This window comes from Chamaea fasciata, unplaced genomic scaffold (assembly GCF_029207755.1).
Source record: "Chamaea fasciata isolate MVZ Bird 193981 ecotype frontalis unplaced genomic scaffold, bChaFas1.0.hap1 SCAF_9, whole genome shotgun sequence".
NCBI lineage: Eukaryota > Metazoa > Chordata > Aves > Passeriformes > Sylviidae > Chamaea > Chamaea fasciata.
In genome coordinates, this window is record NW_027094094.1 from 34192084 (window position 1) to 34218876 (window position 26793).

Below are 26793 nucleotides of genomic sequence, written 5' to 3' on the forward strand. Positions count from 1 at the left end.
TATTTTCTCAGCCTAGAATTGCCTTCCCATATTAGCACTCTAGGGAAGGAAATTTCAGAACATCACTTCCATCTTATTTCTTTATAAGCACAGCACTTGAGTGGTAAGTGCTGCTGTAGAGGCCAAACACAGTAACAGACACTCTAAAGGGAAGCCTTTAGCAATGTTCCTTCCCTGACAGGTTCAAAGAGAGTCGACTGCAATGGAGCCCTGGTCACTGACTGAAGCATGCAAACATCTGCACGCTCCAAACAATTATTTCAAATAGGTCTCTTCCTTTCTAATATCCCACCTTCCAACTTCACCACCAGACGCAACATGGATTTCTCACACTCAGTTGTACTTCTCATGACTTCAAGCACTCTATTAACCTCTGTTACAAGCCACCTTTATGATACAGATCTCCCCAAGCTTTATGTTTACAACTTATTTCGTTCCAGTCAGAATTTATCATCCCACAGCTTGACAATTATTTATTTTTACAAGTTACAAAGGAGCAGTCAAGAGGCTCCTATAGCAAGCACAGAAGTGGATCCAGATTCCTGCTGCGTTCATAAGGATGCTCACTTTGAAAAAGCCAACTCTTAAAAGCAATTCTTTGGAAGGTGCTTTTCCTCTGTTATTTACTGCACATCACAGAGTGCCATGGAATTTGCAGAGTGTGATGACAAACACAGTAGCCCTGATTCCAAACAACTGCATCCCACGTACCACAGACAAACCTCTGATTGGCAGCAGGAATTTCTGTTTGATGAGAAAATAAATAGGAGTGTGAACCAAAGGAGAAACCAAATCTTCTCTCAAAGACTCCTGTCACCTTCTTAATACTCCTCATGCTCCAGAAGTTCCCCTGCCATGGGAGTGACTCACACCCAAGTAAGGAAGGTGACAAGAAGTTAGAATTGAATCTGGCTACTGCTGTAAAAAAACAAGGCCTCTCTAAACACATTAGAAACAAATGGAGGGCTAAGGACAACCTCCATCCTTTATTGGATACAGGGGGAAACACAGTAACAAAGAAAGAGGAAAAGTCTGAGGTACTTCCCTGTCTCAGCTTTTAGTAGCAGGACCAGTTGTTTTCCAGGTACCCAACCCCCTGAAGTTGAGCACAGGGACGGAGAGCAGAATGAATCCCCCCCCCCACCCCAGTCCAAAATGAAATGTTTAGAGACCGGCTACACCATCCAAGACTCACACAGGTCCATGTGCCAAAGTGATCTCCTGGAGGGTAGAAGGCTCCACACAGGGATCTGGATCAATTAAGCACAGTTCTGGAAGCTGAACCAAGCCCTTCAACCTGAAGCACAGGGCAGCCCAAGACAACTTTGCTCTTTCATTCCATGTAACCCTACCGAGTTCCTGCTCAGAAGATCTTTAATGCTGATGAATACTCTGCAGGAAAGGGAGGAACAGACAGCACTACGCTCAAAGGGCCCAACTTCACAAGTTGCTTCTTATCTCTAGCCATTCTCTTTTTTTTTTCCCCCTGGCAGGAGTTCTAAATAACTCTAAGCAAGCATTTTGTAAAGATCATGCTGTCTGAGGCATTCATGAAAAATATGAAGACTTACACAGTAAATCTACAAGCATGACGTGAAGGGGGAAAAGGCAGATAAAACACGTTGGCTCAGCATGATCTGAAACCGATTAGAGAAAGACAGACTGCCAATGCTCTTTGAATGAAATTCTCCAAACTTGTTACTTTCCTGCTGTTCTCTTCTGATCAATAAATTTAAGCAATTCCATTAGTCTGTTAATTCACTTAATTAAACAATATCGAGCATTACTAACCATAATGGATAAGCTAACGCAGCTCTGAATGAGAGTGCGCAATACACAAGACAGCCCTTTGTCTGACCACATTTTTTCAGAATTTAGCTGTTTCTTTAGAGACTTCAAACTCTCTAAGCATGGAAACTCAGACAGAGATAGCTATTTATTTAAACTCTTTCCTGTTAAAAAAAAAAAAAAATTAAAAAAACTTGCTTAAAGAAGTACAACCTTTCTTTTTGGTGTCTACCTTATTTTTTCAGTGAAATCTAAAAGAATCTTCCTGTTTGAACTGCATCCTCATAGTCTTACAAGACCATGAATTCCACAAGTTGCCAGAAGTGTTCTGTGCCAGAATGTGATCAGTCACTTTTGTACTGGCATCTAGTATGCATTATTTACACACACAATTATTCACTCTTTGCTTGGTGAAGATCTGATAGAATTCATTAAACAGCCAAAGTTCTCTCCACTTGATTAGCAAAACTTCTAAAAAAGCTGATTTCCTGTTCACAAAGCTAGGTTTTTGAACATTTGGTTCAATTATCAAATGGAAATTATCAATTATCAAATTATCAAATCCTTTCAAACTCACCTGTTATTTCTCCTTTTGAAAAGTCACGTTTCAGTATTTTTGTGACAAAAAAATATTCAGTATTTTCAGCATTACACACTGTTTAACATGAAGACTTCGTTACACAGAATTCAAAAACACTCCTAAGTCTAAGCAAAATGTACAGAAAACAATATTGTTAGAGACTACATAAACTTGAAGGAGATAGCTGAGGTTCACCCTTTTTTCCTAGATATACATCAACAGGCAGATGTGACAGGGAACAGTAAATGAGACTTTCTATGACAGCCAGTCACATTGTCTTTGTTTTCTTTCCACTTTTATTCCCAGGCTACTAAGGAAATTAAAGGTTGCTGATCCCGAGTGTATTCTGTCAGTAGAAAGAGGTATCGTTTTAAACGTCAGTGTTGGAATTAACTAATTTTAGTGAGGGACCAAGAATAAAAACTCAACACTCTTTGATAAATGGGTTTGAAAAATATTAGATATTTAAAGAGGTACTTCCCCATTCAATACTTCTATATTGAGCAAGATCTCACTAATACTGTACAGAGTTCTTTGATGATGCCCAACCAACTTATTTCATTTTATACATGCAAATAAAGAAAAGGTCTTTGATTGGAATTTTTATGTCTTTTATTCTACTATCACTTTTTTAATTTTTCAAATTAATTTTGGCTTAGTCCTTTCTAATGTCTTCATTCTACCCCATGAAAATTATAGCGCTCAGAGACATGGAAATAAAGAGCAATGAAATTTCCCATCTCTTAAATGATAACAGCTGTAACACCCGTGTCTGAGTAAAAGAATAATATGGTAGAAGTATTAAGGTTTTAGAACAAGTGCAAAGAAAAGTAGATAATGACTTTTAAGGAGTTGATTTTCAAGGCATCTGAACTTGCAAAACCCAAGAATATTAGAGCTGATACAGCAAAGACAAGGTCTACTTTGACACTGTGTGAATATAATGTCCTTTTGTGGGAGCAAGTCCATATTGAAGAAAAACTGAATTCCTAAGGGAGTGTTTAAGTATAATGATTTCAGTTAAACACTTAGAATAGAGGCAAGTTGAAATTCATTAAAATATTTAATTGCATTTAAATCTGCCTCAGTTAGCTGCAACCAAAAGTTGTTACAAACTGAGGGATGTTCAAAGCATACGTTGAAATCACATTAAGTCAATTTCCTAATTAGGTGTCAACATAAAAAGACACCATTACAGCTAATATCACTGCTAGCAAGTTCAACAGCCAGAGCAGAGACTAAATAAATATGCAAAATGGAACACTCTCCTCCAAGAACTAGGGTGAGTCTTTTTGCACAGGCATTTCTGAGTGTTACACCACACTAGTTTTTTCTGAGGGTTCATTTACAAATGCAGTTTTCCCTCCTGTTAAGAGGAGGCATGGAAGATGATGACAATTTAATGGCACTCTTTGCAGAGCTGGATTTTTTCTGAATGACACTGCATTCTTTCATCATTTTCAGTTACTTTTTGTTTTCATTTTCAGAAGGAAAACATGAAGTGAATTAGACAGCTGTTTGGAAATACTGAAAGTCTAGCAAGGAAAACCCCCTAATTTTAGTTCTCTCATGTAAAACATCTCAGAAGAGACCATCTAGGATTATGAAAATAAACATTAAAAATGTAATAGATTATAAATATAAATAATATGATAAATATCATAATTTAAGAAAATTTTCCACAAACAGTACAAAAGACATAGGCCATTCCTATTACCGCTGACAAATTTAAACATTTGGAACATCACGGAAGCTTCTGCAAGTCAGAATTAATTCAGCCTGTGGTGCACCTCTAGAAGTTGTCAGTGACAGATCTTTCAAGCCCAGTATTGAAACCCACACAACATTCTTTTATTATGAAATACTTTTCCTACTCTGAATTGGAGCCAAATTTTCATTCTCTCATCCTCACCAAATTGAACTGGCTTCAACATGGTCCTTTAAGTCACTGTGTTCTCTTGTGGCATGAGGCATTATGAGAGGTGGCATTGATTATACACCTGTGCCCAGAAATGTTAAGAAGTCAACAGAAATCTGTGTTTTTATTGGTCTCTTTTAAATTACTGAAACTATTAGAGGCAAAAAAAAAGGAACCAAGAATAGAGCAAGTACGCTGAGCTGCAAGCAGATAGGTTTTTCTGGTCCATTTACAAACCTCATCTAGAACGCGCACTTGCCCCAGCTGCCCAGGTGTTACGTGCATGCGACCTGCAAGGCTCAGGTGCAGAAGGCTCCCCATGGCAGAAGAGGCCCGAGCAGACACGTGCGGCTGACAGGAGCGAGGTGAGCAGAGCGTTACTCACCACGGTCAGGTGCTGCAGCAGATGGGCCACGTCCACCACGTCGGCCAGAACGAGGAGCCTGGTGACAGCGGCCAGCAGCGAGCGGGCGGCCGGGACCACGGCCTGCCTCCTGGGCAGCGAGCAGGGGTCGCTGGTGAACGCCTCTGCCGACACCCGCAGCGCCTCGCCTGCAAAAGGAGCACAAACTGCCTTAGGCTGGAGCACAACACCCACAGGAAAGGGAGTCATTGAAGCTCCGTCAGTTATTTGCCGAGTCGCGAGTATTGCCAATAAATCTGGTATCTCTTTGTTGCCCTAATGCCTTGAAATGAAGGTCAGTTATTACAGATCGTGCAGGTTAATGTTCCACATCTTCCATGATGTTCCCTTTCTGTGCTACAGCATCATTTAGTTCTGAAATAATTTCCTTGGCCTTCACACTGTTACTCTTCACTGTACACAACAAAGCCAAGGCTTTGTTAAACTTTTCTAGTCGCTACTTGTTATATTACTATGTACTTTGGTGTCCTTGCTATTAAAAAATTCCTGGCCACAGAAAGGAATCAAATATTTCTCTTCTCATTACAAATGTAAGTTAATGGAATGAAAACCTCATATACTCAAACATCTGACTGACATAAAGTGAAATCTGTGCCATGGAGCTAGTGACTGCCAGTAGACAACAATGCACTGCTCTCCAATGTGAAGTTTGGTAAATGAAATTCAACAACACGGACAACAGTGACAAACACCATAAATACCTGAAGGAGGTGAAAAGGAGATAGAGCCAGACTGTTCTCAGTGGAGCCCAGCAACATGGGGAGAAGCAACAGGGACAAACTGACACACAGGAGATTCCATGAACGCATCAGAAGATGTTTTTTCACTGTGAGAGTGACTCAGCAGTGGCACATGCCAACAATGAAGTCTCCATCCTGGGAGAAGTTAAAAACCTGACCGGACACGGTCCTGGGCAGACTGCTGGCCCTGCCCCAAGGGGGCATTGGACAAGACAACCCTCAGAGGTCCCTTCCCCCCCTCAACACTCTGCAATGCTCTGAGCTAACGCAAGTCAGAAGGGTCTGAATATGACCAAGCCCTTAGAAATGAGTGTGACAGAAGCTGGGATGGCCAGATGAACACATAAAATCATAACCCTAAAATAGAGCCATGAAATGCAGGCTAGACAGATAGGAGCTACAAGTACAAACTGCAGAAAATGACAGCTCCAACAACAACAAGATGCTAAAACTTTTTAAAATTGCAGTAGACAGCATGACAGTCTGATGCAATTCAATCTATTTTTATTTTAATTCCCATCAAGTGGATATTCTTCCATAATTACATTTGTCACAAACAATGAAACACAAAAAATGCCCTTTTAGTGGCACAAACAGGAATTCAGACAGACAGCAGCATTCGTAGTATTTCAATTATTTTAGACAATCAAACAAAAAGCAATTCAAAGAACCAAAGCCAGGATTTATCACAACTACACAATTACTGTCAGGCAGATATTTCCAAGACTCTGTTCAACACACCCAGATAGATGACTCCCAAAGTAAATGTTGCTCCACCATCAGCTGATCAGCTACTGACAGCTACTGCTGTGTCAAATGACTGCTACTTACACGTGCCTACAAAAATCTGCTCAGGCACAGGGAAACGTAAAAACACTGTTCAGCCACATGGAATTTTTTTAAAAGTTAGAGGATTCACGCACTTTATCCAGCACCAAAAATACCCAAAACCTTACATGAAAATTCCTTTCTGAACAAGTGGACTATGAGCCTGTTGGCAATTAGCTGACAGCTCGTGCCAGGATGTGTCTGTACAGAGGCTGCAACAAGGCCACCAGCCGCGGGCAGTGAGCACCCCTCAGAGACAGTGCTCAGCATAACACTGACAACAGCCAAGTGCTCTTCACTGCTTTAGGAAAGATCAACAAAACTACGCTTTCTTCTTTTATTTCTTTGAACGGGTTTTCTTCGTCCTTTTGAAATCCCATCCACACGTCAGGTTTTCCTCTCTTCTATTTGTATTTACAACTGGCCTTCTCGTCCCATTTTTTCATTTTAACTGCAGCAGTGTGAAATGCACATGGAATGCAGTGAATTTTATGCCATTCTTGTGTCCTCCCACGAGGAGGTACTGTTGCCAAGAAAGTCCTGTCACCCACTCCTGAACTGCACTATTAGAGGCTTCTGGCTTTACAGTTCCAGAGAAACACAGTTGACAATAGGAGCTCGTTTACTAAGGGGGGGATGGACATACCAAAATAAGTAGCAAGAATTTCCAACATTTCAGTCTCAAACTTGAGAGGACAGAAATACAAACAAATGAGAAAAAACCCACAATGGTTTATAATACAGAATCCTAGCATGCTTTGTGTTGGAGGGGACCTCAAATAACATCTGGTTCCAATCCCTCTGCCATGGGTTGGGACACTTTCCACTAGCCCAGGTTGCTCCAAATCCCATCCAACCTGACCTCGGACACTTCCAGGGATGGGGCAGCCACAGCTTCTCTGGGCACCCTGTGCAGGGCCTCAGTATTTTCATAGTGAAGAGTTTCTTCCTAGTATCTAATCTAAAACCCCCTCTGTCAGTTTAAAGCCTTTTCCACTTGTAGAAAGTCCCTCTCCAGATCTCTTGTAGGACCCCCTTGGGTTCTGAGAGGCTCCAGGAATGTCTCCCCAGAGCCTTCTCCACAGGCTGAACCAGCCCAGCTCTCTCAACCTGAACTAACAGGGGAGGTGCTCAATTCCACTGATCATCTTTGCGGCCTCCTCTGGGCTGGCTCCAGGAGGTCCATGTCCCTCTCATGCTGAGGGCCCCGGAGCTGAACACAGTATTCCAGTGGAATATTCACCAATAACAGAACACTTATTAGCTCTTATTTACACGATAGTATGTGCAGCCTCTAATTCCGCAGGCATCAACTAACACATTAAGCACAATAAGTGCCAGAGCAGGTTGGGAGTCAAGGTCACAGCACAGCACAGAACAACCTACCCTTTCTAAAAGCACAAGATTAAACAATACCAGTCACCAGTACAATTGCCTGTTCTGTTCCTACAAATACCATCTCCATCTGCTACAGCAAATAAAAGGATTCTGCTTCAGCCAGCCAGCTGAAGTGACGCTATCAGTGTCAGGGCACAGCAGATCGATACCTCCTGCATGTTCCTAATATTCAACACTGTGATAACTCAGATTCTCACAATAGCTTTCTGGAGCTGTTACAGGACATTTCTCTCCTGCCACATAGTCTCTTATTCCACTCCGATACCACTGGATTCTGTTGCATTGCAACTATTTCACCACTGCATATCAGGAAGTTCCACTTCCACATCTCGTCCAGTCCTTCCTAATGCGTAATCAGAGCCACCACACATCCCCATCATGCCTTACACCCACCTCTTCATTCCCCCTTTCCCACTCAGGGGCACCTGATCCAGCCATGCTGATGTCAAAAGATATTCTCCAGGGGATCTGTTCTCAGTTTGATGAAAGGACTGTACAGCACAGATTATTTTAAGCCGTTTAAGCTCTGCCTCCCAGAATGGAAGTCCCTTAGATGTAAAATCCACACACATACCTCTTCGTGAAGGATGAGAAAATTAAGTTTACTTTTAAGATGAGTGGAGGGACAAATAACACAATTTAATACAAAAGATCCCTATACCCTTCCTTTAGTAAATTCTCTTTTAAGTCAGCTCTCCATTTCTAGCCAGTGAGTGGTAGTGTTTTTCACGCCATCAAACTCTTGCCTCCCATTTAATGTCAAAAGACATTAAACATGGCCATTCAAAATATCAAAAGCATTTGTTAGAATTTCCTTTTGAAGAGTTATTTAAGGCTCAAAATGTAACTCCAGCAAGTAACTCGCTTCCAATTCCCTGCTCTGTGTGATGACAGGCTTATCTGGGAACACACTTGAGCATGATAACAGCTAAACACAAGAAACACTGACACTGCAATAGATAGAAACAAGGCGGACAACAACTGTTGTGTTTCTGACTATATATAGTCAGTCAGCAATGGCAGTAAATACCAAACATTTCAGTTATGCCCATGCAACTGTTTGAGAACTAAGCCATCACACCTTGACATAAATGCAAAAACTCATCATCCTAAGGATAGCACTAGACTTCAGATCTCTACAGCAACATTTCACCACATGAACAGCATCACTGCTTTGCCTTGAAATTCATTAAATCTCAGAATCAGGACATGAATTCGAGGCTAATATTTAGTGTCAGAAGCATTCAGGGTTGAACGACGCTCCTTACAGCCAGGGGTCACAGGGGTCAGCTATTCCACAGAACATTGAATTAGAAGACAACAATCTTTTGAAATGCTGCATGCACATGAAATCTCTCAGTGAGACTTTTCAATGCACTTACTTTGGGGGATACTACACTATTTTAAAATGAAAATGTGGGCATAAGTAGCCTCTAACCAAGCTTCACCCAATCAGATCAACAGGAAATCACGGCAGTTCTTCAGTTACTAGGCCAGTGGATTTCTGGATGATGCATACAGTCCACCACCCACACACCTCCCTGCTGACCCATTTAGCAGAGTTCCAGAAGACGTTATCAAGATGTGGGTAGGCCTTAAAAAGTATTTTCTTGAGAGGAAACAAAGAAAAATGCGGAGAACCTCTATTGAAGTGATTGGCTCCGAGCCCATAAATCTTTGGTGGAACTTCGCAGACGTCAAAGGAAGCACACACTGTATTTATCCAGGTAACATCTCTGTCATCCACCTTTTTCAGAGGTCACTAACAATTCAACTGAATTTGAGACTCCAAAATCTCATCTAGTGACAGTGCCAAGAGCAAGCTGCAGTCAGTGAAGCCATACCCATGTCGTGATTTCTGAAGACTATGAATCACACACAGATGAATTAAATGCACCAAACATTACCCCTACTCTTCATTTTTATCCCGTTCATTTGCTGCTTTTTTCTCCAAAGCATTATTATGAATGGGATTATCAGAAGCAGAGTGAAAAGGTATCACTTCTTTTAAATGTGCCCCAAATTAATGAGCTCCAAAAATAACGAAGGAGTGTTTTCACACTGGCAACTGACATTCAAAAGGAGTGAGTGTTTAACGCTCATGTTGCATCCCCAGCTGAACAAGTTCAGCACATTACACAAGGTAAAACACAAGAGGAGGTGAGATTTATTTATTCTTTCCAGGTCTCAGTGTGCAAATCTGAGTTTGGTGTGAGTGAAATTATCTAAAGCATTTCTTCAAAATTCCATTATCCAGGAGAAACAAGCAGTAGCGATGTGCAAAACTTCCTAATTAATTTAAGACTGTGTTAATAGAAGTACCTGGCAGTCACCACAGAAAATAATGCCCACAGAAAATTAAACACTGTATGCTATGACATGCATGGCAGGTGACTGCAAGCAACCACTGCTGCTGACCCACATCCCCTCAAAGAGCTGGAAGAAAATAACATGAGACATTCAACAGCAACCGAATGTGGCCTGAATAACAGGCCACATATGATGTGGTATACCACAAATTAAAAATAGCACACAGCTTCAAAGGTTAAAAATATCGGCAAAATTAAGAAACTGCTACCTTTTTTTACAACTGTTTCAACCATTTCTTAAAATTAAGAAAGTGCTACCTTTTTTACAATTGTTTCAACCGTTTCTTAAAACTTTCCTGTGCAATTTGGCAAATCCTTGAAGAGAGATCGGCTGCAACCACTCACTTCATCATTGCATAATGATAGGTGATATCATGGACTTCACTCCCTTTTAAAATGTATGAGGTATATATAATCTGCTTTATGTAGTATTTATTTTTGTAGTTACCTCTGGTCTTGGCTGAGAATCGATAAGTAATGTAAAAATATTTCACATTTTCAATTTCTCTATGTATAAAAATCAATGTAAAACTACATATTTTATTCTTACCTTGTGTTATCAGTCTGTAACGGATGGGCTAACATTTTAAGAGTACTCCAAAATGAATGATTTTGCAAGAGCCTCAGCTGCTCGGTGTGACAGATAACAGTGATACTTGCTGGACATAACACTTTTAATCACAAAGGACCTTAAGATATCTCAGACACATATGCATACATCAAACTCTAAACCACAGCCATCTCGGGGCTCAGAGGAAGCCAAAAGCAAGTAATCACTGCCCTGAACAACAGCAGAGAGTCAGAAACCACCCCAGCTGCATGCACAAGCTGACCAAATAAAATAAATTTAAATTTAAAGATAAACCTGATTAAGTTCCATCCTTAGTAAGGGAAGGATGATATAATTAAAACATACATGAACTTTAACTTGTGATTTCTGCAGGAACATATTTAGGATGTTGGTCATGTGACTCATGGCCTTCGTGCCCAAATATTCCCAGTTTCCATGGGGAAAATAAAACTCAAGAAAACAAGACAGAGCAAGAAAGAAAATGGCCACAACATTCTCTGCAGATCACAAAAACTACCCAGTTCTGGGAATCAGGTTCAAAATTGAGTGATTAAGTCAGGAGAACACAGAATATGACACAACTCACCTGAAAGGAGCTGCTCTATCAGGAGGGGATGACTCTTATGGTAGGTTAAAGGATCCATCTTCCTCCTACTCTCAAAACATACTTCCACACTGGACTATTATACCTGCCCAAATTAAATCCTTACTAATGCACTAAAGAGAGAAGATTTTATGTTTTAAATTTTTAACTAAAAGGCCCTAATCTGAGATTCAGGTAAACAGTTCTTTTCAGGAAGTGAAAATATACATTAACTTTTAGTCGTGCTTAAGAGCCACCAAAATGATCAAGAGGCAACCTGTCCTCATTAAAATAAAATAAAAATAAAAAAAAAAAAGAAGTGCCCCACACTCCAAACAACAAAACTTCCACTAATATATGTATTTTTTCCCTATGGGGCCCAGCTCGCACACTTTACCTCCTTATAGGTGGTATCCCAGAATATACAATCAGACAACTCCAAGTTCAGACATTTGCACATCACAACACATTTCCCAGAGATATCCCAGCTTCACTTTGACACCAGGCATGGTTAAACCAATTCCTCATGGTGCCTGAATTGTTTGCTATGTACTCACTCTCTTTCCGCACATCAGCAAGAGCTGCATGAAGTTCCTCTTTAAACACAACTGCTTCCTTGGCAATTTTTTCTCCTTTGTCCAACAGATTCCAAGTGGCTTCTTCCACAGAAGCGAGCAAGACACGAGCTCTTTTGGAACGGCCCTTTTTCTTACTAGAAGGATTCTGTGGACAGTTCACTAATGTTGTAACCTACATTTAAAAGAAACAAAAGAGACGATCACGGTTTAAGTTCTACAAGTGAATTTACACAGTTCTTAAAATTAAAAAAAATATAATCAGGAATAAGCAAAGACATTCTCTCTGCTTTAGAGACAGACAGGCAAGCTCAGTACAAACATAAGAATGGGCAAAAGTACTAAATTCAATCTGATGCAATTTTACTCAATATGCATCATCTTTCTGTTCTTCCTTCTGTAGGATCAAAGTCAACAGAAATGTCATTGTTCTATTAACCCTGATGCCGACTCCTGCCACTGCTTGTTTTAAACCTGCTCATAAAACTTAAAAAAAAAAAACCTTAATGCTATCTGAGGAGGTTTCAGCAAGGCAGGAATCATGGAACCATTAAGGTAGAAAAAGACCTCCAAATGTCAAGCCCAGCTGTCAAGCTAACATTGCCAAGTGCACTTCTATACCGTGTCCCTAAAAACACCACATCCATGTGTGTTTTGAATACTTCCAGGGAGGGTGACTCCACCATGTCCCTTGGCCTGACACTCCTTTCAGGGAAAAGAATTTTTCCTAATATCCAATCTAAACTTTCCTTGGTGCAACCTGCAGCCATTTCCTCTTCTTCCAGCACATGTTACTTGGAGAAGAGACTGACCCCACCTGGCCACAGCCTCCTGTCATGGAGTCATAGAGAGTAAGGTACCCCTGAGCCTCCTTTTCTCCAGGCTGAGCCCCCTCAGCTGCTCCTCCTAAGACTTGTGCTCCAGCCCTTTCCCCTTCCCTGGACAGGCTCCAGCACCTCAATGTCTTTCTTGTCATGAGGGGCCCAAAATGGAACACAGGCCTCAAGGTGGCATCACCATTGCACAGTCACAGTCCTGTCCTGCTGGCCACACCGTTTCTGATCCAAGCCAGGCTCCCACTGGCTTTCTCAACCACCTGGGCACACGTTGGCCTGTGTTCAGCTCCTGTCAGCCAGCACCCCTGGGTTCTTTCTCCCTAGAAGTGCAAGGTCTTCCCAGACTTCCAGCATAAGACTTGCAAGGTATCCCAGAACAAATACCCAAAATGAGTACCTTTTAAAATGCCTTCTCTTCTTACCAAAGGGGTATCCCAGTGGCCAGAGCTCGGCACTTCCAAATTCTTCAGGGTGCTCTCAACACTAAAATTGCACATCAGTGTGCCCAGAATTTAGATGTACTGCATCTTAGTCCAAATTGTATTTTTACCAATGTACTTCAACATCCATAAAGAACTTATTTTTATGGATCGTCCCACTCCACATTCCTCATCATCTGAGTACAGCCCCCACACTCCAACAGAATGTTTCTGAAAGACTATTCTCTAAGGCATTGCTTGGCCTGTAACACTAAGGAGAGACTCCCAAAACATTTTTCTGAAGTGTTATACAGGTATTTTAAAGCACACCTTACTTTCATGAAGTTCACTGATGCTTTTTAATCTTCCTATCCTGTTCTCTCTGCCAGAACACGGGTAGTACAGTGCTACACGTGCCTTAGCTCACCTTCAGATCTTGTCCATGAATTCATGCACTTGAGTGCTTTTCACGAATCATCACTTCTAATATCCTCCGGGTAACATTTCTATAAACACATCTATGAACATAAAAGCCCTGACTCCTGCACCATTCATGTGCAATTTGGGGGGGGGGGGGGAAGGACCAACCACCTGACACCAACTGCTTTGGCATGTCACAAGGGAGGGAACAACATAAATAACTCTGGCTCAGATTGTTATAGAAGCTTGAGTATTTTTCTGACTGTTGCTCAAAGAATTATTTACTGCACTAAATCAGCCACTGGGAATGCACTGGGAATAAAAATCTTTTATTTTTACAAACCCTCTAATGTCAGTTTTAGAACATTTAAGACAGTCTCAATGACTGCACCTTTAAGAATGAGTTAGAGATTACAGGCCGATACTTCCAATAAGAAAGGCATAAAACACCATCAAAAACTAGAAGCAGCCCAAAAAAACCCAATCAAATAAAAGGTATTTTTTAAATTTCAAGCATTTTATCACCATTTCACTAGAAAATAATGTATTCTGCTTCACAAGTTTTCATTGTAGTTTTTTTTTTTAATGTAAAATATCAGTCTATCTACTGTTCATTAATATGTTGAGGAGGAAAGGGAATAAAACAAACGAAGAAGTGTAAAACAATAAATATTCCTGTGGGTGAAAATTCCTGACTGTAAGACCCTGCATCTCCAGCATCACTGTTAGGATATATTGGAGGCAGCAGCTGATCTCAAATACAAGCCAAAATTTGTTAGATAGCTCTTTGCTCATGGAGATTATGGAAAACAGAAAAACTACTCTGAATTCTCTTACACAGAACCCCAGTGAGGAATGTATCAACTTTACACAATCCTACCCAGAAAGAACTGAACCACAGACTAATCCAGTGCCTGTACTGCAGTGGCAGAATACACAGTCGCTGGTTTCATTATAAGAGAAAAGAAAATCATATCCCCGTAAATTCTGCCCATGGATTTCCCAGTCATGAACACCTTCTTGTTGCCATTCACAGCAGGTCCCCCAGCCTAGCTCTGGCAGGAGCACCACAGCTGTGCTGAAGGCACAAAGGGTTTTTAAGCCATTCTCTCGGGCATGTGCCAGCAGATTTACAGAGCTCAATCACGCTGCTGTTGCCTGTTATTGCCATTAGTTATTAGGCTGAAGGGGTTTCCTCATGGGGTCATGGTTATGTCAAACACTAAGTTTCTAGGCAACTCTGAAGCAGTTCTTCCAGTGCTAGACTCAGCTACTGGCAGCACTTAGAGACAATCTCTTAATACTGCAGTAGTTCAGGAAGCAATGTCTTCATACCTGGAGTATCATAATATTTGGTTCACCTTTATCTTAATATAAAAACGTATTTTTAAGGATCGATCATACAAACAAGGGACTCCAACATGCAGGAAGGTTTTCTACACATTGTGTCAGTTGAACCATGCAAACTTTGACAATTACCTTTTTTAATATGCCAGGTGCATTGATTGAGAACTAGACTGAGAAGCCTTCCTTTCAAAACTAACATCCTCTAATCACCTGCAATAAAATAAAGGCCACGGACAGAGGGAAACCCCCAGGGCAATTTAGGCACACTGTTTTATTCCAAGGAGAGAGAAGTTGCCAACTCACAGAGGGTTTTACACAAAACAGTTGCTATGCTATTTTCAGAGTTTCATAGTAATCACCACTGCCAATTGCAAAGAAAGTCAATTCAGCAAGTGATTTGCACATATTTCCACAACTACTTCCTAATTACTTCCCAAGCTGGTTTTGCCTCAATTTTTTCCTACATTGATGCTGTTAATCTAATGACTGCCCTAATACTTAGCATAACTGGTCAGGGCAGACTTCAGAGAACCTCAAGCACTTCCATTGTTTCTTTCCTGCCACAGCATCACAAGACTATTAAATAAATAAATTACAACAGGAATCTCAAAATAAAGTTAAACTCTGTTCCAAGCAGCAGTTGCTAAAGTGAATCTGGCAAGAATGTCATTTTTATCTGTGACTGGTCTGATTCTCTTTCTAATCAAAGATTAATTTTCCTTTATTACCTTTCCAGCCTCTCAATCACCTTTCATTGAGTAGAAGCTTTAATCCCTATTTTTATATTTTCAACGTTTCCTTTCAAAGGATCCATTCAAAACATCCACAGGTCTGAAACAAGCAAAGCATTAAACTTAAGAGAGGGAAAAGACAGTCAAAATATTCTCTTAGAACCAAAACGTTTCCAATTTGAACAGCCTCAAACTTTTCAACGGTTGAGAAGAGCTGGGAGGAAAAAAAAAAACCAAAATTTAGATGGTCTCTTTGTTTTATTCTGGAACTGCACTTTCTTTGTTTTGTCAGGTTTCTTTGATCCTGCAAAACTCAAACCAAAATTTATTTTTCTTTACCTCCTCCAAAAACACCCAGTGTTGCAGCTGCCTGAGCACAGTCTGACCTACTGGTCTACAAGAGGTTTTTTAATTCAGTCTATCACGACATCTATTCTTACTACTTTAAAACTAATTTTATAACCTATCCATATATCCTTGACTACTTCCACAAACCACTGACCTGTTAACTGAAGGTTTTTACACCATCAATCACATCCAGGCAAAAATAAATAAACAAAGGCAGACAAAATGAGAGAGGCAGCTCAGTTAATAGTAGCTGGAAATGAAGTCACAATAGAAAAGAAAAGGTTACTTTCTGAGGAAAGTAACCCTCCAGAAGGGAAAAACAAGTAAGGGAAGAAAAAACCAAAAGAAAAAAAAAATCAAATATGACAATGAATAACTAACAAAAGAAAAGAAATTGGATGAGTTAGGAAGAGGCAAAGCTTCAAATGGGGAAAATACGACTTTATTTTTAAAGAATTACCCATTTCTAGCACTGGAAATCCATATGCAGTGCATTTTACATTTAAGCATCTCCCAGATAACACTGTGCAAGAGACCAGCTAGAACATGCAGCATTTACTCTGACGGACTGGCTGGCAAAGTAGGAAGTGACCAAATGAATAACCAAATCTGGAAGGCAGACCCCTGGAGAGCTCCTGAGCCAGAGTGAAGTGCAAGTGTAGAACAGCTGTGCGTGTGACTTTCAGAATAATGTCCTTAGTCAAAGTTCTTCAGCCTTATTCCCTTCCCTCTAGGGTTATCCAGCTTACTTTCTGCAACTCCGAAATACCTGAATTATCAGCGGTTCCAGTAATTTCTCCACTGTAAATGTCTGAATCTGCAGATTCCGAGGATCAATTTTCAGTTTAATGTTTGGCGCTTTTGTTGACATTTCACCTGGGTACAAAACAAGAGAAGTGCAATAAGCCAATATTAACCATGACTACAAGCCTCACTGCCTTCTGACAGAGCCCAGAGACTCCCCGTGTGAGTGTGAACTTCATAACAGGCTTAGGATTTCAAGAAATACAATTAACTTTTCCAATTCCCCATTTCTAAATTGTGAAAAAAAAAAAAAACGCTGATGCTTACACAAACTGTAAAGTCATAGACTTAAAGTACATATAACTCCTTATATCCACTCACAGATTTCTACACTGACCACATGCTAAAAAAAAAATACAAGGATAATTGAATTAGAATACCATTGAATAAAAGTCTTCTACTGGTCTAAAAAGGAGCTTTAAACTAAAAAAATAATAAATTCCATTACTGAATTTATCACAAAACAAAAAAACATTAATGCTACGTGCACAGTATCTGTATCTTACTCCATGTGCCAAATTACAGGGGTTATAATAAGCACCTTAAGAACAAACAGCATATACGGCAGCCCTTAAAATTTCTGGAAATCACCAGCAGGAAAAGGTGAAGCATTTTGTTATTTTATACCCTGCAATAACAAGTATTTTTTAAGTGTCAAGACAGGTTAAGTTGAGAAAGCCTATTCCTGAAGTCAATAAGATGGAAGTAAAGTTAAGTAAGGTCTTTAAAATAAATAAATCATTCATTAGGAACTTGACGCAGAATCTACTGATGTGAATTAATAGTTTTCACCAAGTTCACTGGGCCATGGCTCAGGCCATTAGCCTGAAATGTGTGTGTGTCAACAAAGAATTATATCTCCTTTAGTTGGATTGCAACGGATTATTGTCCCAAAATAAAAGACATTTTAAATTTTGCAATAACTTAACTTCCCATAAAACACAGCTTGGCAAAGCCTTTTTAGCCAATAAAGACTTCAAATACACAAGTAATGGATATCTGTCCTTTTTAAGCAAGACTTATTACAAGCACTGCTGCTGTATAATAAAGTAATAAGGTACTGCAATTGTGCAGGCTGAAGAGATATATTGTCACCTTCCCGTGAACCTAGCACCGATTTAACAGCACACAGCAGGTTCGGGGTTTCTACAGCAAGTGGTGTAGAAATGGATCTGGAGAGTCAGCCATGTTTCACTTACAAGCAAAGATAATAATTAAAGAATTAAGGTATAAAGCCATTTAGGGTTTTGCCATTCCTATTAAAGGTTACACAAGTGCCGAGCTTTTCTTTTATTACAAACTATCCCAGGGGCAGACCTCAGTTCCCACAAATTCAGCTGCATCCAGCCAGGTGACAGCATACGGAATGAACTGAATTTTCAGCTTTAATTCTGGGCCAAAAGACAAAGAAAAAAGAAACCTGAGATCAGACTGACCAGAAAAGAAACCATTTTCCTTCCATGGATACAAACAGAAAGAGACCTCTAGAAATATCAAAGCAAAATATCTACCCATATTTTACACGTTTAACATTTATATACTTTTAACAAGGACCAAGGAAATAAAATTTGAGACTCGGGTTGCTTTTCGGCAGATACACTCATGCTCTAACCTTGCAGTGGCTTCCCCACAATTCCTTAATGGAAGGGTGTCAGCACCTGCTTTACTCAAAATGGAGGAATTAAACCTTTTTGCTGCTTGCTCTCCATTCCCACCACACAATCTCCTCTGCTACACATTATCTGCAATAATCGGGTCTTTCCTATATTTTGGCAGATAAACAAGTAGCTGTAAATAAAGTCAGTTCCTGTTATTAGAGGATCACTGGGCTCCAGAATCCCACCGCAGAGCTCTCTCAAACTTGGGAAGTATTACAGATCCAACCCCATTTTTGCAGGTCAGAAAAAATTGAATCCATGTGTCACGACTGTGCCTTTTCTGGGTTGTCCTGTGGTTTTAGCTTGTTTGTTTGTTTCTTACCCTTAGCATATTGTCAAACATCAGCATTTTTATTTGCTTGAGCCCTGAGTTCAAAAGCCAGTTAAGCCAATAATAGCTTTTAGCCTTGAGTCAGGCCCATAACAAATCATCAACTGAAAGTCAATTGCAAAAACTGTTGTCTCTGAAAATTTCAATTATATTCTAAGATATAAATAACTCTCTTAAGGGCTCACTTGCTGATTACAGCAATATTTCTAAAGTAAAATCCTCATGCTTCCTGAAACCTCCTTAAAGCAGAAAGACAGAAACAGTTTTGCAAGACAATACAGCAAAAAGCTACAAAATCTGAAATTATTTTGATAATCTGACTACATATTTTTTTCTCACCAGGCTCTCCTTACTCTTATACACCATACTGGCTAATCAATATTTAAACTGAACTCTTTAATTTTTTTTTATTTTTTTTTTTTTAATTAAGGCAAGGATAAGAGGTGATAGAAAGAAAAATACACTGCCAGTGAAGATCATCCTGGGATTTTCTCTGGCATTTCCACTTACTAAGTTAACTCTGTCCTTCCAGATCATATTCATTAAGATGACAAAATCTGATGTTTGCCTCAGGGGAAAAATGAAAATCAACATTCCACCTTCCTTTTTTCTTTTTTTTTTTTTTTTTTAATGCTTTTGTCTACTCCAAGATAACATCCCCCTAATTACAGCAGGGGCCTTAACTGTGAGGTGTTTTGGTAGAAGGCTGTATAACCTCACACTCAGCCAGATTAACCTTTACAGGAGGCAATCTCAGCCCCGTACACCAGCAGCTCTTACAACACTTAGGATGTTAAGCATGTGTTACAAGATACAGCTGTGTCCCAGAACAGCCAGAAAAGCAACCACCTGCACACTCCTACCCAGTGCTACCAACCTCAAGATAATGAAAATGTTGTCTTTTCATCAGATATCAAAACTATTGACTCTTTTGGTGTAGGAAGAAAAAGTCACTGGAAAAACAGCCAAAGTCTATATCCATCTGCAATGCAACGTGAACACAGCACCTGCAGCTTTTTTTTTTAGAATCTCTACATACACTGTATACAGACAAACTAATAAGTGTCAGAAAGCAGAGCCAAAGACATTCTGCATAAATTAGAAAACCTTCACTTCAGAATCCATTTCCTGCTAGGATTGTTAGAAAGCCAACAGTGTATCACTCACCTATCCTAGAAAATACATGGTCCATATTCAGCACTAAAGCAACTGTCTATGTAATTTCCTTGTGCTAGGAACTTCAGTGCAACTGCCTTGGCTCACTATTGGGCTTCTGAGGCATCTGCAAGGGACTGCCTGACAAGCTCCCCAGTGTATTTCAGGATGACTGACAGGACACAGTGGCTGCTGGAGGGGTGGCAGGGGGATGGGCATCCTTAAAGCTGTATAGTAGAGCATAAGCGTGGCAAAAAAAGATGAGAGTTGAAAAGGATTTGACAATTAGATGACACAAAGCAGGAAATCGCTTGTATTTCCAGTGATTATCATTGGAATTTTCAGCACAGCAACCGTTTTGCCGTGCATTCTGACTGTATGCCAGCTTCAGTCTGGAGGCAGTGACTCACTCTCAGACTCCTGAACCGGACAGCAAAGGGATTCATAAAGCTCTCACCCAAGAACTTGGCACCAGATTTGTTTTCTCTGTTGTTTTTCTTCTATTGTATGGTACTCTGCAATGACACACAATATATTATCCTAGCAATTTCAGAAAAGGCAAAGGTCTATTATTGCCTTCTAAAAAACAAAGGGAAGTTAAAGTAGTCGGGATTTGTATTTTTTACCAAGATACATATGGACAGGGCACCTGAGGATTTCCAAGATATGAAACATTGCTGAGGATACGTAATAGAATTTTTTTTACTAGTTGTTCTTAATTTCAGTATTTCCTGTACAGCTTCATTAATTGTTACCAACAGCAGTCTGGGAATAAAATGTGTTAGCCTTTTTGCTACAGTCAATACAGCAAGTTCAAATCTGACTTCACAGAACCACAAAAACAATTACTGCATCTTCCTTCAATCCTCTAGATGACACACAAAATAAGACATTCAGGATGCTAAAATCTCCTAGTTTGGGCAAAGAAAAGCCCATGCTGTTGTACTGCAAAGAGAAGACCTCCTGTACTCCATAGGCCAGACCATACTCTGGAATGGAGCAGTATCTCCAGCACCTGGAAAGGATCTGTCCCATTTAACACCAGGTAAAACCTATAAAGCACCTGCTAAATTATTTAAATTTCCAGGCAACCTGTCAGGCTACTCTCTAATCATCTCAGACTTCATCATTTCTTACCACTAGCAACATGAAACACAACTATTAATGCACAGACACCACAAAGGAGAGCTGGAGAAGGTGTCAAGATTCAGACCCATTAATAACATTTATTCACTGAAAGCTGCTGTATTTAAACAGGCTTTGCATTTAGGTGTAGGCTGGCAATGACATAACTAGAAGATTTTTTTCATCTTAGCCCCAAAAATTAAAACCAAAAAATCACAGAACTCCTTTTTGCATCTCCTTTCAATTCTGCCTGTGTTTACTTTCTCCCTAGAGCACTTTTTCAATCCACACCTGAGTAGCAGTTAAAATTCACAAGAACATAAGATTTCCACTAAGTTCTTCAACATAGTTCTCAGCATAAATAATGTGATACATCATACCTTACAATCAATCTACCAAGGAAAAGAACACAGCCTAAGCCTAGTTCTTTATGGATATTGGAGAAACCCCATGGCAAGCAATGGTTGATGATTGACCTAACGGCATTAAAAGGTTTAATTAAGGTTTATGAAAAAAAAAAACCAAAAAACTTCTGAGGTGGGATAAAGCATCACACCTCAACGAACTTTGTCTCATGAAAACTTTCTTACATCCACTGAGATAAAAATTTAAGATTTTTCCCAGGTTTATAACATTCAGTCCAAGCTCTCTTCTTCTTGTTTAGTAATCATGTTTACTTTTCCTACAGTGCTTGCTATCAAAGCACTGTTTCAAGCAGAGGTTGTGTTCCTGTATCACATAAGGAAACAGAATCACAGAGGAAAAATTATTTACTCAAGATCAGAGAGATCACCAGTGGCAGAGTACTGGAATAAAAACATCATAACACTGGAGCACCTTACCCACTCTTTATTCAATTGAGGCCAAAAAGCAGGCTGGGGAGAGCAAAACATGTTCTGAAACAATTTACACTGTAAATCTATAGAAGATAGTCTCTCTTCCACACTCCTACGTTAAGGTTACCCTGATACAAGTACTGCTTATTCCTAGGAAGATCAGAAAACATCTCCCCCAAACATCCTATCAGAATCCTTCCTTTGGTGAATGCAGGCCGGCTGCCTCACCAACAAATTCCAGGAGATGTTCCAGCAGAAGTGTCAATCCTACAGCCTGAACAGCTCCACAGCCTTTGGCTCTGTACTGGCACTCAGGCCTGTTTCTCAACCAACAGCTATCCAAAAAATGTGTTCCTGCCCTGAGCCTACAGCCACTGCAAGAAAAGGGTTCCCAGCGAAGTATACATGGAAACTTGGGAACCTGACAGTATCTCACTAGCAGCAAACTAAATAATTTCACTCACCAGTGGAGTTCCACTGGATACGCACCATTGTGGGTGACAGCAGAATTAAATTACACTGCTAAGGCTAGACATGCTTTAATTATCTAATGTTCACATTTCTTCCATGCACATTTTTGCAGGTACTGGAGTTTTTGGTCTGAAAACTAGAGTTCTAATATTTAGGGAACTGAAAAAGCATTTTACTTTAAAAAAAAATTAAAAAAGCACAAAAAAGAAGGTGGTGTGACATCAGATGGCAGCATCTCATTTTAAAAAAATCATTAATATTTTTCGGACCTATTTTAAATTCTTAACTAAAACCCCAAAATCCTTCCACATGAGTCTCGGTGCTATTTTGACTGCATGCAGTTTGAGTCCAGAACAAGGACTCCACCATTTAAGTGGCACACAGTTCTTACATGGATGGCTATCTGAGCTCCTAACGATAGGTTAAGGAGGTCTGGCTCCAAGCCCTCCCTTTTGTTATCACGTTTAAAGTGTTCCTATCTGTGTTCAGAACCAGAGACCCTGTTCAAATAAAGTTCAAGTGGACCTTCCACTAAAAATAGGATATTGTTCAACTCATTAAAATAATAGACAATAGAAATTCCACGAGGTACTACAAAAAGGTTTCAAATTTTTTTTTAAATACAATTCCCTTTTTCCTTTTATTGCTATTTGCAGACAGTTATCTATTAAAACATTACACTCTGCTGTTTTGCTTAAAAAATGTGTCTCAACTGTAAAAGAGGTAAAAAACCAGGGGTTCTTCTCTTTGCAGAGCTGCTACTGATTTTGCCAACAGATTTGGTTATTTCCTACCCATGCCCTCCCCTGGGATGCTTCACCACCACGTACCACTTTATGTAACTGTTTTCTAACCGATAAAAAGGTCTGCATTTTTTGTTTCATCCAGTGACCTAAATAGTGTTTTAGTATTCTAGAACAGTATTCTTCCTCCCCACTGCTTGCAGCCATGCCCAAAACAACCCCAAAATTAAGGGTAGCAAATGTGATTGATACTTTATATATATATAACATATTGACTCTGAGATATGCACAGACATAAGAGAGAATTGATTCTTAGAGCCTGCCTCACTTTGGATGCTGGCAAGCAGCTCCCTAGCACATACAAAAAGCAGTCTAATGAAAAGGGACAGAACACAGTATTTAAGCAAAGCCACAATCTCTCCACACCATGCCCGCAAAAACGGACAGACCTGTCTCCCAGTGGGGTTCCCATTGCTGCACAGCACCCTATTTCCTTTATCAACTGTTACAACCAGTTTCAAATCACACCACGGCTCAGCAGAAAGCCCCTACAAAGCTGATAGAGCACTTCTGGTGAAACAGCTTCAGAAATAAAGCCTAAGGACAGTCCAGCCCATTCTGACCTCTGCCCACAGTTCAACTCAACGATCTGGCTGAAGAGCAGACAGAAAGAAAAAAAAAAAAAAACACCAAACTTTGTTCCAAGGTGAATTAATTTCCCAACACTAATCAGCAGATTTGAACTAGGAGAAACAGTACAAATTCATTATGCTTTCCTCCTAAATGCCTGTCGCAAGGTTTAATTCTTTATTGTTGGATATATCTGGAACTTCACTAGGTCTGAACACAGCTCTTGTCTTCAGTTTTACCTAACGGAAAAGTGTGCACCTAAGGGTTTTGAAATATGCACAATGTTACACTGAATGTAACAGCCCTCCTTCAGCCCTCTATTGTAACAAATGTTTCATTATATTTTGAAATTTTAAAATTAACAAAATTGTGCGGTAAGTCATTATTTTCACACTGAGGTGTAATAAACATACATTTACACAATGTATGTTTATTGTTGCGCATTTTTTCAACTAGGTGCAACATCCAGCAAAACACCAGGACACTTTTTAAAATAACAGCATCCATGCAACGTTTTATTCTTTCTTTTCCAACATTCCAAAATGGCTTCTCATATTTGGAAAATATGCAAACACACCACACAACTTCAGCTACCGGCTTGAAGTGATAAGACCATGACGATTAAACTATTTAGAATATTCAGAATTTTTTTTTTAATCGTGTTTAAAAGTTCATTTTTTAGAAAGCTGGCTAAGCAATCCAGCCTTCTGACTTTTTTAAACTTTTGGAGTGATTATTTTATTAAGCAGCTATGGTTCCATTTACAGCTTAATGTACATCCACTAAGAGGAAAATTGCCTGCATTCTTCTTCGATCTTACCTTCTGAATCAAGACTCCAATGAAAGGAGCTCCTGGAAACAGCTCTGTGAGGAACTCCACTCGATGCAGCGGGACCCCAGGAGCACCGACAGCGAGGCTACAAATGGTCTCCTGTCAGTCCCAGTCCCTAAGAAACAAAACGGGAGGGCAGCACTCCACTGGAACTCCTCCCAAAATGGTAGCGCCTGACTTCGCCGACACCACCACTTCATAGACACCCAAGCTCACTCCCAGCCTCGTAAACCAGCTTTGACACAGGGCTTCAAGAACCTAAGTCAGACACCAGGGAAGGCAATGGCAAAGCCCCCTCAAAAATCCATGAGGTGTTTAGGCTGAACATGAGAAGGGAAAGGGGAAGAAGGAAAGCAAAGGCCACCACTGTAAATCCACACTCAAATACAGATGCGATGCACACCTCCTTCATTCACCATCACAAAACACTCAAAACACACTTCCAGATTATAATCCCCCATTTGTAAGATTTCCCACCAAGGCAGCCATTTTAAAAACGGATATGAGTGAAGTTCAGCTAATCTGCTAATACAGCAAATTAGAGTACCCCAAAGTGCAGTTTACAATACACATAGAACAAGGAAACCTTTCTAAAAGTCCCAAAAGGTTGTGGCTGCTCAATATTTGCATCTATTGTGCTAGAGACTGGAGGTCTTAAATCATTCAGTCTGCAAATTTGAACTAGGTCCACGCGTCAGGCTGAATTTTCATTTTGGAAAATTTCAGCCAAAGCAGTTTGGCTATTTTTAGTTGATTTAGAGGTAAAAAGGGCACAGATGGCCTCAAGGTTGAGGAACCTGATGCTACCTAAGAGCATTGGGGAGACTCAACAAGGAATGAGGGAAAAAAACCCCAAACCTAAGGAAGGAGCACATATTGTGACTACAAAGAAGACAGGAGAAAGGAAAAAAAGAAAAGAAAAAAGGAAAAAAAAAAAAAAGAAAAAAACAAAAAAAGACTTGGACATACATAAGTGACAGTACTGAAACAGTTGCAAGGAAGAAAAAAAAGTCAAGCACATTAAAGCCCTGTCATGCAAGGCCAACTGATTTCAGAAGTGTCTTCTGCACTTACAGATGCACAGAAGGAATATAGCAAAAAAAAGGATGCAAAAGCCTCAAATATTATAAATATAAACTAAGCAGACTTTTCTAGATTATATAATACTTTATTATGGAGAAATGTATTTGGTATTGCCATATTAAGCTTACAATTTCATTCATAATACATTCCTCTCAGGTTCATATTTGAAGCTTAAACCCTGAAAAAAACTATTCTTTTCTCACCTGCAACTCATGAATTTAGAAGACATGAACAACAACAGAGAGATAAGAAAGCTGCTGGAGTAAGATTTAATTTTCTGAGTACTGTATTAAAACTATATCATGCAATTCAAGTATAAATCTCACCACTGCAGTTAGTATTTCTCAGCATTTCTTAGCTCTCTCATTTACCTCATGAGCACTATTTAAAAGTTAAGAACAAAAACACAATTCGCTCCACTGCAAAGGTCAATATAGACAAGTGGATTTATGTAAATTATCCCTATTACACTTTTTAAACCATCAGATCTTTGCAACTGCATCAGTATCTCGTTTCTGAAGCAAATTACACTAGAGGTGAACAGCAACCCTCTATTTTAATAGACTCGCTAATGGGAGGTGTGAAAAATGCTCATTTTCTTTGAAGCCTTTTGAGCCATCCTTTTGAGTTATCAAACGAGGAATGGGATTCAGCTGCTAAAGGCAAGCACCTAGAACCATTTTAGATTCTGTAGCATCCATCAGAAAAACCTCTCGGACACTCCAGGTCTCCCGCAGACCTCAACCATATATGCAAGGGATGGATACGGGCATGCTTTAAAAGCTCAAAAGTGTCTAAAAGGGTGCTATGTTCAGACACCTCTGATAACCAGAGAGGTAACTGTTTTGAATTCCTGGGGCTTATTAAGAGGAATTACTTCAAAAGCTGTGGTAACTTCGGGGCAGCAGTCAGAATTGGCAGGGTTTGGAGAAGGTTTTTTGCCATCCTGGACCAATAAAAATAAGCAGCTTCTTACAAAAGACCCTGAAAGCGTTTTCAAATATTGCCGAGGCAGGTGCTAGCAAGGCTGAGAGGAGTGTTTGTACTAAAATGCCAAAAATGGGGCAGCACGGGCAACTGCATTGATTTCGCCGGCAAGACAGACGAAAGCAGGAGCCACTCTACTAAAAGAGAACTCCCCGAAGCCCTGGATGAAATATATTTTACCTACTTATCTGCTTACACCATTCATGCCACGGAAGTCAGCCTGAAACGCTGCAAGCTCTGAGCACAAGGCAGCCAGGTCCAGG

The 26793-nt window shown here is 39.9% G+C and overlaps 1 protein-coding gene across 2 annotated transcripts in view; it reads right to left on the reverse strand.

The window, feature by feature from the left end:
* CTNNA3 (catenin alpha 3) overlaps positions 1–24522 on the reverse strand; it is a 407433-nt gene extending 382911 nt beyond the window's left edge. Inside the window, exons 1-4 of one of the 2 annotated variants that reach the window (XM_066191821.1) lie at positions 24449–24522; positions 16645–16751; positions 11757–11949; positions 4672–4838 (exon numbers count right to left, since the gene is read on the reverse strand). In XM_066191821.1, coding sequence (XP_066047918.1) covers positions 4672–4838; positions 11757–11949; positions 16645–16746 — 462 coding nt within the window. In that variant the 5' untranslated portion in view covers positions 16747–16751; positions 24449–24522. Of the gene's footprint in view, positions 1–4671; positions 4839–11756; positions 11950–16644; positions 16752–19835; positions 19934–24448 lie in introns of those variants that run through there. The other variant, XM_066191820.1, reaches the window with a different exon arrangement.
* Positions 24523–26793: the final 2271 nt, after the last annotated feature.